This window comes from Lasioglossum baleicum, chromosome 16 (genome assembly GCF_051020765.1).
Source record: "Lasioglossum baleicum chromosome 16, iyLasBale1, whole genome shotgun sequence".
Taxonomy (NCBI): Eukaryota; Metazoa; Arthropoda; class Insecta; order Hymenoptera; family Halictidae; genus Lasioglossum; species Lasioglossum baleicum.
In genome coordinates, this window is record NC_134944.1 from 6,145,735 (window position 1) to 6,160,669 (window position 14,935).

Genomic DNA, 14,935 nt, shown 5'->3' on the forward strand with positions numbered 1-14,935 from the left:
TGAGGAAATTCCTAGAGCAGAGCGTGAGGAAATTCCTAGAGCAGAGCGTGAGGAAATTTCTAGAGCAGAGCTTGAGGAAATTTGATTCTTATGGAAAATTAAAATTGCGAGATATTGCTAGCTTCTTTTAAATCCTTCAGATTACTCAGTTCTGTTGTAAAATCCACTGTGTAATAATCATTGTAAATATGCAGAAATAAGTGTTGATGAAATTTGTAAAGTAGAACTCTAGTGTTGATTAAACTTGTAAAGTAGAACTCTAGTGTTAATTAAACTTGTAAAGTAGAACTCTAGTGTTGAAGAAATTTCTAGAGCACAGCTAGAGGAAATTTTATCAATTTTCGATCTGCTTTCTACATGAACGATGATTGATCAGAGGATAGTAGCCACAAGTGAAATATTTTCGTGTCTTCCACATAGGTTTCTTTTCTGGAGGAAACGGAATCGAGTTTTCAGCGATATCTTCCGTGCGAGGGGAGTCGAATTAATTCCCCGGACATCTTATTCGATCGATTTGATCGACGACCGTCCGACCAAGAATCCCAGGCATCCGCTGATTGAATCTGAAGCGAGAGAGAGAGAAAGCACCCTCGAGTATAGTCGCGCTTGCTTGATAAATGCTGTCCGTCTGCCGATACGTCGGATAATATTCGCGAGTATCCGGCAGAAATCGAAAAGCCGGCGGCCGGGTGACGGGATCCGTCGTTGTAATTCGATTCCCGTCGGCCCCTTCGTCCTGAACAGCGGTGCTGACACTCGTCCCAGGTCTCGACCACCTTCTCGATCCCGAAAGCAATTTCTCCTCCCCATCAGCGGCTCCATCTTGAACGATGTTTCTCATATTTTCTTCGACTCTCGTTTGTTTGAATTATCCCCCACGAAAAACAAAGGAACCATCCACCAGGCTGTGACGCACCCGGTCAGTCTGTTTCCTAGAGTTGTCTTCTTTCTTACGACGAATCCATTCGCAACGGTCCGGCAAGAAACTGGCCTAAAGCTGGACAATAGGAGTGGCTAACGAGTCTAGACTGTTACTTCGGCGGACCTCTATTCAGCCTTTCGTTCGGGTCTTACAATTCGCAATCGGCATTCACCTGGCCGCAAAAACTGTCATGGATGCGCGTTCACACATTCTCACATACGTATATTCATACATTCATATATACGTACATTAGGGTGGACCTTAGCTATACCTGGTGAAATTTATTTTTGTGAGATTTTTTTCAGGTCTCCCCCCCCCCTAAAATTGTGCCAATGGGTAAGAAAATAATTCCTGCAATAGATGAAGTTGATCGGATAAGGGGAAGACGTGCCACATTGACGAGAAACATGAAATTTTATAGGAATGGAAATATTTGATTATGACTAAACGTTCTTCTTGTTCAGTCATAATCGAAAGTCCTTCCTTTAAATATTCCCAACCCTATACAATTTTATAAACGTTCCTCTTGTTTTCCCTTTATTCGTTCAACTTCATCTTTTGCAGGAATTATTTTCTTATCCAATGGCACACTTTTAGGGGTGGGTGGCGTGAAAAAAAATCTCGCAAAAACATTTTACCAGGTATATCTAAGGTCCACCCTAATGTGACACGTCTTCCGCCGTCCGATTTATCTAAAACTTTGGATAGATCATTTTTTCATGAACCGAAACAATATTAGGGCGGGGGGCGTGCCCAAAATTTCATTGTCGAAAAATAAGCTCCACCTTAACGTACATTCTCACAGTGCGCTACCTAGAAAATGTGTGAACATTATTTACATTGAATCAGAAAATTATTTACATAGTTAGAAAATTATTTACATTGAATCAGAAAATTATTTACATTGAATCAGAAAATTATTTACATAGTCAGAAAATTATTTACATTGAATCAGAAAATTATTTACATAGAGTCAGAAAATTATTTACATTCATCAGAAAATTATTTACATTCAATCAGGAAATTATTTACATGCATCAGAAAATTAATATTACACTTAACGATCACATTCGCGTTTGAAGAAAATATTCGCCACCCCAAATCGCATTATCCGTGCCTTAATTTCGGATCTGCACAAAAGGAGCCCCCAAAAAGGCTCAGAGAAAAGGCTCGCAGGATCCCGCAGGTTTTCCGCGAGTAACCCGATCCCTCCCACACCATAATTACCAGAGAGTCGTCGGAAATAAGGAATATCAGACTGAAGGAGTACCGGTCCCGAAGAACCACCCCTTTCGCCTCGAATGTCACAGTCGAGGGTCTTGTTTTCAGTATCGCGCACTGTGGATCCCGTTACCTACGCTGCTCCGGGCGAAACGTTTATTATTTCGACTATTCCAGACGGTAGGCTCGTTTTCGCGACAGTGGGTCCCTACCCTTTTCTCTCCATGGAGAAGTGTAACGCAATCGCGCCTCGGATTCCAGCGTAATTAAAATTACAAGAGCCAAGTATGCAGAAAGAGAGAGAGAGAGAGAGAAAGAAAGAGAGTGAGGGGGGAAGAGTGGGGGTTCGGTCAATCGTCGCGTTCGATTCGTAAACGTGTCTGGTCGCGGAGAGCGTGCAGAAAGTTTGCCAACCTTTCTCTCTCTCTCTTTCTCTTTCATCGTGGCAGGAGGGAAATATTCGAGGTCGGTCTCCGGGCTCGTTTATCGAAAAAGCGGCGGCGGTGGCGGCATACTTTCGCCAATTTGGCCGGCTCTTTGTCCGCCTGGAAATTACAACTGTTCCCGTCATTATCGGAACGCGAGTCACGCGTCCCGCGATCCTTTTGACTCGTTTTTTTCAAACAAAACGACACGCGCACCCTCGCGTGTGTCCCCCGTGTTTTCCACCGCACAAAAGAAAAAGCCGACGCGCGGCCGCGCGCGCGTTAATGAAAAATACGATTTCGCGAGAAACCAATGTGGAACGAGTAGGGAGGGAGAGAGAGAGAGAGAGAGAGAGAGAGAGTGGTGGGGGTGGATGCTGGGGAACAATGCACGGGTTGGTGGATCGTTATCGATGATCGCGGGACGAGTCGATGCTCGCGTTACGCGCCCGGCCCGAAATCGCGTTTCTTCGCGAATACGCCTCTCCGTTAATGAACTCCCGCTGCGAGGCCAGGTCGTTCCCCGACGCTTTCCGCTCGGGATCCCCGCGGAGAGCTCGTCATTACCGAATCAAAATTAAAGGCAAAGATCTGGGAGAACGGCGCCCTGGGCTTATTAGTTCCTGGACGGAATGGACCGGCCTCCGGGAATGATACCGTTCGAACCTTGGCGCGGAGAACTACCCCCTCGATGACGGGAGATTGACATTCGAGCTGGTGACTGCGAGTAGGTGGACAAGTTCTACATAGTTTAAACAAATTCTGTTGATTGTTCAAAGTCGTGCGAAATTAAATTATACTCCCTCTCTCCCATAATAATAGTAGCAGTTGATGAATTTAATTTGTCCCATAATAATAGTAGCTGAAGAAAGTAAACATAGAACGCGACATTTAGTACCAAAAAATTGGATTACATTAAACAATAACTTGAAAATATTACTCGCAATTTTTATTTTGTGTTCAGATAGTTTCTGGATTTTTCAATAATATCGTTTCTGCATTTTAAACTTGTAAGTGGGTTCCCTTGGCTGCGAATAATAATCATCCCTTGAATTGTAACAAGCAATTTTCCCATCTTTTGCTTCGGTTTCTTGGTCATCGGAGTTTGGGATCACGATGAAAGTGAATTATGAGGTAGAATACGCATAATTAAGGGGGGTTTAAGTCATTAGATCGTTGAATTCCAATTCGTTCATAAAATAAAATTTCTCGAAGCCAACAAGGTCCGGTTTAAACTTCGCCAAGAGATCAAGGGGGTGGGATCCTAAAGAAAATCTCGGACATGGAGGATCACACTGAAACTGAACTATGATGTGAACCACGCATAATTCGGTGGGCGGGGTGTTAACTGATCACTTCGCTACAACCCTTTGAAGCTTTAAAAATAAAAGTCGACCCTCTCTTCGCCTTGGAGAAGAAAATTCTTTAGCTGCAAGGAAGGACATAATTTCTATAGTATAGCTGTCAGGTCTTTGTCAATATCCCGTGGTTTTTCGCGGTTGCATTGTGAGAACGAACGAGTAGGTCGCGCAGAAATGGCGCGTTCCTCGCGAATCTGCGGGCCGGGCTTCGCCGGTTGGCACGCTAATTATTCGCGACTAGCGGCGAGCGTTTCCGCGCGCTGGAAACCCGTAGGCACGCGTAATGAAATCCCATGATGTATTAACGGGGCGCAAAGGGTGTGCAGCGCGCGTCTAGGTGTCTACTCACGCGAGGAGGCCAGGTAAACGCGCCGGTAAACGCACGGGGGCTCGCGTAAACGCGGCACGCAAACTGTTCCGCCCGGAACCGTGAAGACGTAGACGCGAACGCGCAGCGACTCTCGCCGTAATATTCGACTAATTACAAATTTAATAACCCCGCCTGGTTTGCCGGCTACGGCGACGTCTAAGCGAATCGACCATCCCTCGCTTTCTCCCACCCTTGGCTCCTTTCAACCATTTTCCCTCGATCTCTCTCTCTCACTCTCTTCCTTGTACTCTTACTCTATCTTTCTCTCTTACTGTCTCTCTTATTCTCTCTTGCTTTTGTTCGGGACGGTCTTGCAGAAATCGCCTTGTATCCCTGTTCCCGAATTCGTCGGTCCAGCGAGAAAGCTTCGAGGGCGAGGCCCGGCACGGAGGCGGACCGAGATACCCATCGGCCTTCTTAATCGACTCGTATTACCAATTAAAATTTAATTATCCCCGAAAATTAAGTCGTTACGATATCGAAGGCTCCACTCGCTCGCTCAGTTTATTCGTTCCCGGAGCGGCACAGACTTGTCCCCGTCGCTCTCTGTCATTAAACGCACATCCGACTGGGGACTTCAATGGTAGGACCCCCCCCTCCTTGGTGGTATCTGATATCCTCATTGATACGCCCAATTTTATTTTTATTTTCTTTTTTGATTCAGTTACAATCGTCATTTACTAGACTTAGCGATGGGATCTGAATCACTTCGAATCGCTTCGATTCAATATTTATAACAAAAAATTTCTATCACTTGCAACATAATTCGAAGTTTAGGACTCTTGAAAGTCTTGGACGTTTTGAAAGTCTTCATTGTCTTGGAAATCTTGAAAGCCTGAAAACTTTGCGAGGTTTGTAAGAATTGAAACTCTTGAAATATGTTCCATCTATCACGAAACAATGATTGTGTCATGTCAGCATTGGGTGAATAACAGTATGAACGTACTAATATTATAAAAAGTATAACATTTATTAAGATCAAGACTTTAAAAATTTTCAAGCATTTGAAGCATTTGAAGCATTTCAAGAATTTCTGATTTCGAATAAATATCGAATTGATTCGGAACTCTGTGGTGATTGATTTGTTCGAAAACTTGCAAGACAGAGTATTGTATACCCATCACTAAAACTAGACTCAGTTTCCACTTCTTTCATTCTTTTTTCAACTAAACAGTTGACACTCAGAAGTTGATATAAGGGGTAATGATTATATGAAACTTTCATATTCAGAAATCTTGTAATGAGCAGTGCTAAATTGACACTCTGATATAATATTATATAATATTATAATCCATTCACATATTTTCCAAAAGGAAATTGAGGGTAACAAATTTAATATGTCGTTTATACATTTATCTCTGTCGACTTTGTCGATCTCTGGCGATTTTTCATGCAAACATGTGGAACAACATTTTCCTGTCCGACGCTTCGCTTTAAATAAGAATTAACTGATGTGTCTGGTCATGGCTGTCTGTTTCTACTTTCAAGTAGTAGCCTAGACCAGGTGAATAAAATTAAGATATTCATTCTTAATACTTTTTGAGGGAACTTATCATGTTATTGAATAATAAATAGATGTCTTAATTTCATCTTTGCAATTTCACCAATTCATGCATTTCTGATTTTGCATAAAAGTCCACAGTCTACATAACTCGCTGTCTACAGAAAGGGTTGAAATCGACCATTTAAAAATTGACAGAGCTCTCGGAAAAAGTCTGCAGGCCTCGTGTGATAGAAGAAAAATTCCTAATGCATGGAGAAACACGGAGAAGAAAGTAGAGACGCGAGACAGGGGTGGGAGACAGAGGGAAAAGGAGCAGAGAGTCTCGGTAACTCGTCGGCGGACGCGCCACGGTATTTCTCTCCGGCTCTTTGAAAGCATTTTCTCATTAAAAAATTAAGGTTCGAGGGGGCGGTGAAACGGGGGTGGTTCTCGACGAGGTTCGCGGGTTGTTCGCGCGGGGGTGGCGAGTTCGAACGATAGAGGGTGGTTTGCGGAGACGGGCTCGGGTCGGGTCGGGCTCGGTAAGTGCTCTGCGGCACCCAGATGCGCCCAATATTATGTTTAATGATATTAACTTCTTACTTAATGGTCCGCGGTTCGATTCGAGGCGCGAAGAGAGGCCTCCCTCCCTCCCTCCCTCCTCTTCACTTTTCATCCCTTCCTTCGTACCCGGAAAAAGTATACCCGGGAGAATAATTTGCGGGACGAGAAAAGGAACACGGGGAGCCTAATCGGCCGCGAAACACTCGTTTCCTTGTCTCCTTCCAGTAGCGGTGTCTCGCGCTGAATAAATTCGTAAGGCGAGCTTAATGGCTCCTCGGATTCTTTCGAATCAACCCTCGGTCTTTTGTTCTCGCGAACTCTCTCGTCGGTGTCGCTGTCTAATGAAAGGTATTCTTAATGTTTCGCTCGGAGAATAATAAATCTTTTTTAGTTCGATTCCCCGGGAGTTCTTTTTCCAAGGAAGACTGTCGTAGGGGGTGGTCTTCTTGATATTGCTTTCTTTAATGTGAATTATGATCCCAAGCTTTCTTTGTTGGGCGAGGGGCGATTAAATGATTTTTATATTATTCATGGAGTGAAATGTTATTCGAATTTGCAGATATCTAGCCTTTTCAGAAATTAATTGAATTCATTATATTTATATATGTATAATAAATATAAGTAATATAAGGGATGACTTTAAATTAATATTATTTAAATTAATTAAATTAATATTATGATATCAAGGATATAAATAGAATTCACGGATATAAAGATGTTATTCTCAATTTATTAAAATTATTAAAGAAGGAGGGATCGAATAGAAATGTCTTCTCTCCTTTAATAATTATAATTTTGATGAACTGATGATAATCATCAACTATTAATTTGCGTACGGATCTTTATGGGAAATTAAAATTTTGTGCATCGATTGCACCCAACAGGGGTTAAATAAAAATTAATTCGACTCCTTCGTCATTGGAGCAACCCTACTTTATTGGTTCCAGAATTTCCTATAGGAGTCAATTCTTCTATTCTATAGGAGTCACACTTGTATTTTTGAGGGCACACTTGTAGTTTTGAGGTCCTACTTGTAGTTTTGAGGTTATACTTGCAGTTTTGAGGTTATATTTGCAGTTTTGAGGCATTTTCTCTTACAGATTCCAAAGGGGTGTCGATCCCGGTGGTGGGACTAATTAATTCAACAATTCCGGGGAAGATCGCGTCGGCGTTTTCGCCGATTGTAAACCGGGGACTGTAAAATGGGTCATTCGGAGCCATCTGGCCAGTCTTCGGGTCTTAACGATCCCGGCTACCGAGCGGCCCTCGGGCCGAACAATATAGGGGCGAGATTAAAAGTTTCGCGGTGCAGGAGCATAAAGCCTGGTGTACCTTAACGAGCCCGGCCCTCGTAAAGCCGAACATTCGAGGAAACCGAAAGAAAATAAAAGAGGCGTAGGAGGAGAACGAGAACGAAACGTGTAGAGAGAGAGGAGGGAGAGAGAGAGAGAGAGAGAAGAAATAAGAGGGACCGCGGTAGTCAGAGGATTCTCGTCGCCTTCTCGCCATTTAAAGGGAACATTGAAATCGCGGCTCGAACGTCGTTACGTTCAGACTTTGTGTCCTAACGAGTACCCTCGACCTCTGCCCTTTCGATTTATTTCTCCGTCTCTCGGAAGACCGAGAAACATAAAGGAGAAAGCGAAGGGATCGGTAATAGCGACGATCGGAAAAAGAGTCGCGATCGGGACGGTCCCGCGCGAGAAACCGGCACTTATCTGCCTACGCGACGGACGACCGCTAGAATAATTATTTAATTAATGCCCTTTGCGTCGGCCGAGCGGAGGTGGACGCACTCGGCCAATTTCAATCCGCCGGAATTAATACAGTGTACTAACGGTGTGCCTTGTGTCTGGTTTTTCTGGTTGCAGGCTCCGCGAGGAGAGAGGAGACGCCGAGAGGGCCCTCGCGTTGGACCAGAAACCCAGGGATCTGAGCTCGCACAATGGTAAGATAAATACGCGTACGCTCGTTTACCGTAATTATAGTAATCGGGACACGATAATACCGCGAATAACGCCGCGAGCTGCATTATGGGGAAACCGAGGACTATTACGCGGGAGGATACCGCAGCGACGCGACGCGCCGCCGTTTCTCGTGACTCGACGCCACCATCTTTCCTCCGCGATGATTTTTAACCGATCGAGAGATCACTCGTCGGGAGAACGTCGTCGTGGTGCTCGAGCCTGCGTCGCGGAGAGAAAATTGTTTGGACGATGGAAGTAACCCTTGCAATTTGAACCTGTATGCCCTTTTAAAGCGATGTATTAGGTGTACGAAAAAGTTCGGTGACTCTTGAGCATACTTTTGATGTTTATTTATAAAAACAAAGAATACACGTTACGTTTCGGAGCTCCCAAACTTCTTCAAACGAACGGAAATTGCTTGATGAGTTACACCAAGTTACACAACAAGTTTCTGATGTATTTGACAAGGATCTCCATACAATAATTGCTCTAAAAATTTCCACTGCGAAACCATTGGAACCAGTTCTTGCATATTTTATAATTTACTGCATTTTCACCTAACGCAGAACAAATCATTTTTGTAGACTTGGCAGCATTTTTCTTTGACTCAAATACAAACAGAATACTGTGTCGAATGTGCTGTTTCTTAAACGCCATGGCGCAAAGTATTGTTTTTTGAGGTTATGTACCAATTAGGAGTAAGGTCGAGAGTAAGGTGGACGCTTTAAAACATCAAAGCTGCGTGAGAAAATTTTAATTTGAAATGCAATCACAATTGAATATATGTAAAGGCGTCGAACTTATTTGTACACATAATAGAAATTGCTTTCGACTATGGTGCAGTCGTTTTCAGAGGTGTCTCGGAGGGTGAGTGTCTCAAATGGGGTAGTCGAGTGTAGGGGGTCGACCAGTTAGCTGTGTAGCTCGATTTGAGTGCTGAGAATTTTTAAATTATTGCTGAGGATTTTTGAATAGCTCCTGCAACAGCAATATTAATTGTGAACCTATAACTCGCTCCCACTAACGTAATCTAATAATTTTGCTTCGGATTAACAATAAAACTAAAATGTGTGATTTTTGTTTCCATTTGATACAGTACAATTATTGAAAATATCATTAGGCTTCCGTTAGTCTTACTAGTAAATGTTTCCGTTTGCTGAAAATTAAGTGTGAAAATTGCGAGTCCGTTTTAATGTTCATAATTTCAACATAAATAGCAGATAATTTATTTTATTGCATGGGGAGTATACAGTTAACTGGTTAGGGGTGTAGTTGGTTAAATGAAGGGATCGTGTGGCAGAAATGTAGCACACGATTCAGAAAAAAGATCGACCGGTCGAATTCCTCTGTAGATCCTCGGGGCCGCAGGGGTTCGATCCAGATCGCATTAGAGTCGAAGCCAAGCGACGCAGAAGGATTCTGTAGCGCGTCGGCGACGAGCTAACCGAGCGTGTCCGCTCTCTCGGGGACCAGTCTTTTTCTCTGTTTCTTTATTTCTTCGTAGCTGGCCCGGCCGAGCGTTTAGGAGGCCCCGGAGATTAAGTCCGATATCGGGTTACGCGGCACCGCCTTTCTTCTGATTCCCCGTAATATTTTAATCCGTCTGATCGAACCTTTTATCCCGTTGGTGGTGGGATCTGTTCGCGGACGAATCCCGACGTCTCCGGTCCGAATCCGGATCTGGTCTGACCTGATCCACACGAAATCAATCGTAGTCGATCGCCTCGATCATTCTGACATCTATCGATCCACAATTATTGTCATTCTATCAGTTATTTATAATGCACTTCCTGGAAGATCGTACGCGTTACGTTCCTTATTTCGAAACAGAGAAAAAGACAAATGCTAGTTGGAGACAATTGTGAAGAACATGGAACATTTTTAAAAAATGTGGGGACCGTAGAAAAATTTTGGGAGCCATGTAAGATTTATGAGGCTTGCCAGAAGGTTTACAGAAAATAGACAAAAATTACAGGGCTTTGGGAGAGCCTCAAAATTTTTTAACAATAGAATTGGAATGTGTATAACAGCTACAAAAAATGATAAAATGATATGGCTCACTAAAAAAGGTTACACTCCCCTCAAAAATGTTCTATTGCCTACCAAAAAATTCTAGTGTGCTCACTAAAAGATTCTACAATTCACCAAAATATTATGAGAAGGCAGCGGATCTTTATGAAAAATAAAAATTTGCTATCTGAATTGCAACAAACTGCACTGAAATAGAAATTAATTTTCTTTCTTAATATGGTTAACAGGTTGGAAATAATATAACAGTATTTTTAAATTCTTCTAATGTTTTCATTGTTTTCAATACCTACTTATTTTTGTTACAAATGTATAAAATCCGCTGTCTAATTACGGGGGTCACTAAAAAATTCTACAGCTCACCAAAAAAGATAGCAAGCCTTAAAAAATATTTCTATGGTCCAACAAGAAGCTGTAAGGCTCATGAGAAAATTTTACGGCTCACTAAAAAATTCTCCAGCGCACCAAAAAATTCTCCAGCGCACCAAAAACTAGCTTCAAAATTTAGAAACAGACTGTGCCAGTTGCCCAAAGTATCTGTACCCTGAGAACACCATGAAGTCCAGACCCCCTTTCCGGAACTGGCATGCGTCACGCGCCAACATCGTCGTCCAAACAGTATCTATCCACGTCAGGATTAAAATGCTACGAAATCAAATACTGAGGGTGGGTCACACCGCGATCGGAGAGTGGATGGACTTCCATAGATAAATGGGGACGTGTCCTCGTTGCAAGTAAACAGTCCCCGGTACAGGACAGCAAATAAAATCCATCAAGCTTCTCTTTTGTCTCCTCGGTTGTTCTCCGGTTTCGACGAGTCCGATCGATTCACCATTGCCTTTCCTGTGTCTCGTAGGTTCCTCGAATGGTCACAGTCCCGTGCTGAACCTGTCGAAGACAGCGGGAAGCGGAAGCGTGGGCGAGCACTCCGGAAGCGAAGCGGAGGCGTCGCACCGATCGCAGGATGACGAGGAGGAGGACGATAATCTGTCCGAGGACCTGGACGACGACAACGAGAAGGACGAAGGTGAGATACTAGCCTAACAAAAGTATTTCGTGTTGCCAGTAGTCTAAGGTGTACCTTAGACGAGTAGTCTGAATTTAGGAATTTTTTTCACAAAAACTGTTGAACCTTTGGCAATGAGATTTTTTGAACATTTTCATTGGTATTCGAAGTACATGTGTGATTTTTTTCAAGTGGAAATAACAACAATTATTCGAGTGATAAATTTCTATATCCGAATCAAATATTAATGAACTTGGATGAAGTAGTACAGGAAAAACTCTTAAGAGGGTTTAATTTAAGAATTTTTTTCAAGAAAACTATTGAACCTTTTGCAATGAGATTTTTTATAGATATTCATAGGTATTCGAACTACATGCGTGATTTTTTGCAAGTGGAAATAACAACAATTACTCGAGTTATAAATTTCTTTATATTCGAAGCAAATCTTAATGAATTCGAATGAAGAAGTACACGAGAAACGATTGTTTGAATTCGAAGAAAGGTGAGCCTGGTGGATCATTGAGAGTCCACCGGCGGTGATCTAGGCGTGGACGGTCGCGAGGTAAGATCGCTCGATCAATTAGGGGCCAGCCGGACCGTGACGGCAGATTTGACGTGTGCCGAAAGTCGAAACGATGTTGCTGGTTCCGCGGCGCTCGCATCACGTGAAATAATTATATCGAATCGACTGGTCGGGCACCGCGTTTAAAGATGAGTTCCCGGGGCCCGCTGACGGGTCAGACCCTCTCATCGATCATTCTCGGGGCCCCGACCGTTCTGGGATTTCGTCTTTCCCTATCGGGGCCCCCGAGAAGCCGCAGCGGTTGTCAAAACACCTGTCCGTCAACGATTTTCTGCCTCCCGACGGAGAGGTGTTTGAAATTCCGTCGCACACCTGGGCTCTCGCGATCATTTTTCTCCGATCTTTTTCTTCTCTACATGCTCCTTCGCGGATGGATCGATCGCGGGAAATCGCGAGAGCATCTTCCCAAGATTTACACGAGGCCCATTCTCTGTTCCTCGGGGTCACCGACTTCGCGGATTTTTCTTAATTTTAAAGCAGCCCGGAATCCCGCTGCAATTTACTTGAGGCTGTTACGCTTATCCGACGGCGAATCGACGGCCTTGTTAAATTAGAGATTGTGGCATTGCTGAGAGCGCGATAATCTGTTTTGACGCGGGAGGAGAGTAATTAGAGACCTTGGTGCGAGAACCAGGCTTCGCGAAATTGTACCTGCTGAATATATATTTTTGCGCGCTCGGAATTGCGTGCTGAAAGCATCAGACAACCTCGTAAAATCTAACTTCAATTGGCGACAACAATGCTGTGCGCGAACAACAAAAAAGAAACACAGGAAATTGCAGTTCGAAAATAACATTGACTTTATCAAAACTGTGCTGATTCCTGCCCGAATTTTTCGGATTGGTCACAAAACGCTCTACCCGAACGCGATAAAAAGAAGAAAGGAAGTTGCTCGTTGCGGTTAGCATCAGTCAAATTAAAAAATCTGGATTTACCAAGAGGATGAGTTCCAAGATCGAGGATAGATCCTGATCCGAATGGAACGAGAAACGCAGGAAAGAGGCAATAAAAATAAACGAGATGTGCATTCTAAATTAAGTAGCATGATGAGTGCGTATTCAAATCAGAGCTCTAACGATGACTTGGTTTTTTTAATCGAGCCGCAGGAGCCAGGGTATATTTGCATATCTGTCGATTAATTTTCCCGGTGTAGTAATTAACGCGAGTTGCATGAGAATCACGATATTATACCTGTCTAGAGCAAAGAAACGATGCGTTTCTTTCGAGGATCTATAGAAAGTGTGTGCCGCGGAGGAACGGGTATCCTTTAGGGGAGCACCACTGGCCAGGATGCTCGGTCGTTAGACTCGCATCTTCGGTATTTAGTTTCATTTTAATAATGAAAGATGGGTCCAGATATGAATCTTGGTCCACGCGTTGCTATCTGGCCCCTGTCTCTCTTCTCGGCCGGTTCGACGCATCGAAGCGTCATAATCGCGGTGATTCCTAATCGATTCGCCGATTGTCCCTGCTCGGGGCCCGCGTTAATTGGATATTCCAATTAGAGGGCTCCGGAATCCTCGATCGCTCACCTGAAAAAAGAAGAACCGGACTCTTATGCAATAGAAGCACTTCCAGCTTTACTTGGGACAACAAACAATAAATTACTTGATCGAGTGTCACGGAAACTTTTGTTTCTAGACATTAGGATTAAGAAGCTAATCCTTGATTGCCAATGAAATGATAAAAAATAGTTAAATTCATGAACTGGTGACTCCGAGGACTCCTAAAACCCACAAGAAAGTGGGACCTCCGCAGGATCCATAGATCTCGGCCAAAATTCAGGATCCCGGGGCCAAGGACCGTGAGGGGGACCGATTAGAGGCCCCGCCAGGGGTGCGTACCCCTCCGTCGCTCCTAAATTTCGGGAAAGACACGAGTTAGACGTATAAATTTCTGCGGATTGGCGTGTAGCTCGCACGGGGGGCTGCGAGGGGGTCCAAGATCCGTGTCTCGCAGCGTGTCGTGCGGCCGGGCAACATCCTGGCTATGGTGGCCGCCGGGTGATCGAAGTAGAACCCCATCGAACGCCCGTGGGAGTGTACACGCCCGTGGAATGCAGTTCTGATTTAATGAGACGCGCCGCTATCTCGCCCTCGTTCCCGGAATCCGATGTTGTACGCCATTCTAAGCGATCCGCGACTTCCTGGAGCGGATCCGCTCGGTTTTGGGACTTACCATGCTGGAAACTGTAGTTCTAACTTCATAGAGAACATTGGGGACCTGAAGAATGCTCCGGGGAGGGCCTTACGGGTAGTCCGGAGCAAATCGGCCGCGATTTTGGGCCTTGCGATTCTATTGGGACTCTTCTTCGGACGTTGTTGGGGCCCTTTGGGCGTCGATAATTGTAGAAGGTTAGCTCAGAGCAAATCCGCTCGCGATTTCGGGCCTATAGACTGACGTCCTATCCTCGTAGAATACATTGGGGCCTGGGGCCCATCTTCGGACGGTGGTGGGGGCTTGGGGCATCGATAATTGCAAAAGGTTAGGTCAATCCGTTCGCGTTTTCGGGACTTATCATACTGCGGTCTGATGTCCTAACCTCGTAGAAGACATTGGGACCGTGGACCCCTCCTCGGAGGGCCTTGTGGCCCATGGGGCACCGATAATTGTAATGGGTTCCGAAGAAGGACACCGGCCGGAAAGAAAAGAAAAAGGAAAGAAAGGGAACAGAGGAAGATTGCGAGGTTCGGAGCAGGGAGAGAGAGAGAGTGAGCATGAGCGAGAGAGAGAGAGGGGAGAGTGGTTGCTATCAAAAGGGTGCCGGTCGATCGGCACCGAAGGCGCGCGAGCATTAAATCGGCGAATGGCAATAAGTAACCGAATGCCGTGGCGTTGTAGGTGCGCGCGCTGATAATTAAAAGACGATACAATAAAGCACGTATCATCGGCCGTAAAACAGAGGGCCCCGGGACCCAAAGCCACCACGGTGTGGGCCGGGTACCGAGGCGCTCTCTCGGTCACTTAGGGGCCCCGGCAGAACCCACGCAGACGTCTTGTCTCGC

At 44.5% G+C, this 14,935-nt stretch overlaps 1 protein-coding gene across 5 annotated transcripts in view; it reads left to right on the forward strand.

Annotated features, from left to right (window-relative positions):
* Dac (dachshund family transcription factor) overlaps positions 1-14,935 on the forward strand; it is a 250,242-nt gene that overhangs the window by 145,432 nt on the left and 89,875 nt on the right. For all 5 annotated transcript variants that reach the window (XM_076441029.1, XM_076441027.1, XM_076441028.1 and 2 more), the window contains 2 exons: positions 8,218-8,294; positions 11,198-11,368. In XM_076441029.1, coding sequence (XP_076297144.1) covers positions 8,218-8,294; positions 11,198-11,368 — 248 coding nt within the window. The remainder of the gene's footprint in view (positions 1-8,217; positions 8,295-11,197; positions 11,369-14,935) is intronic.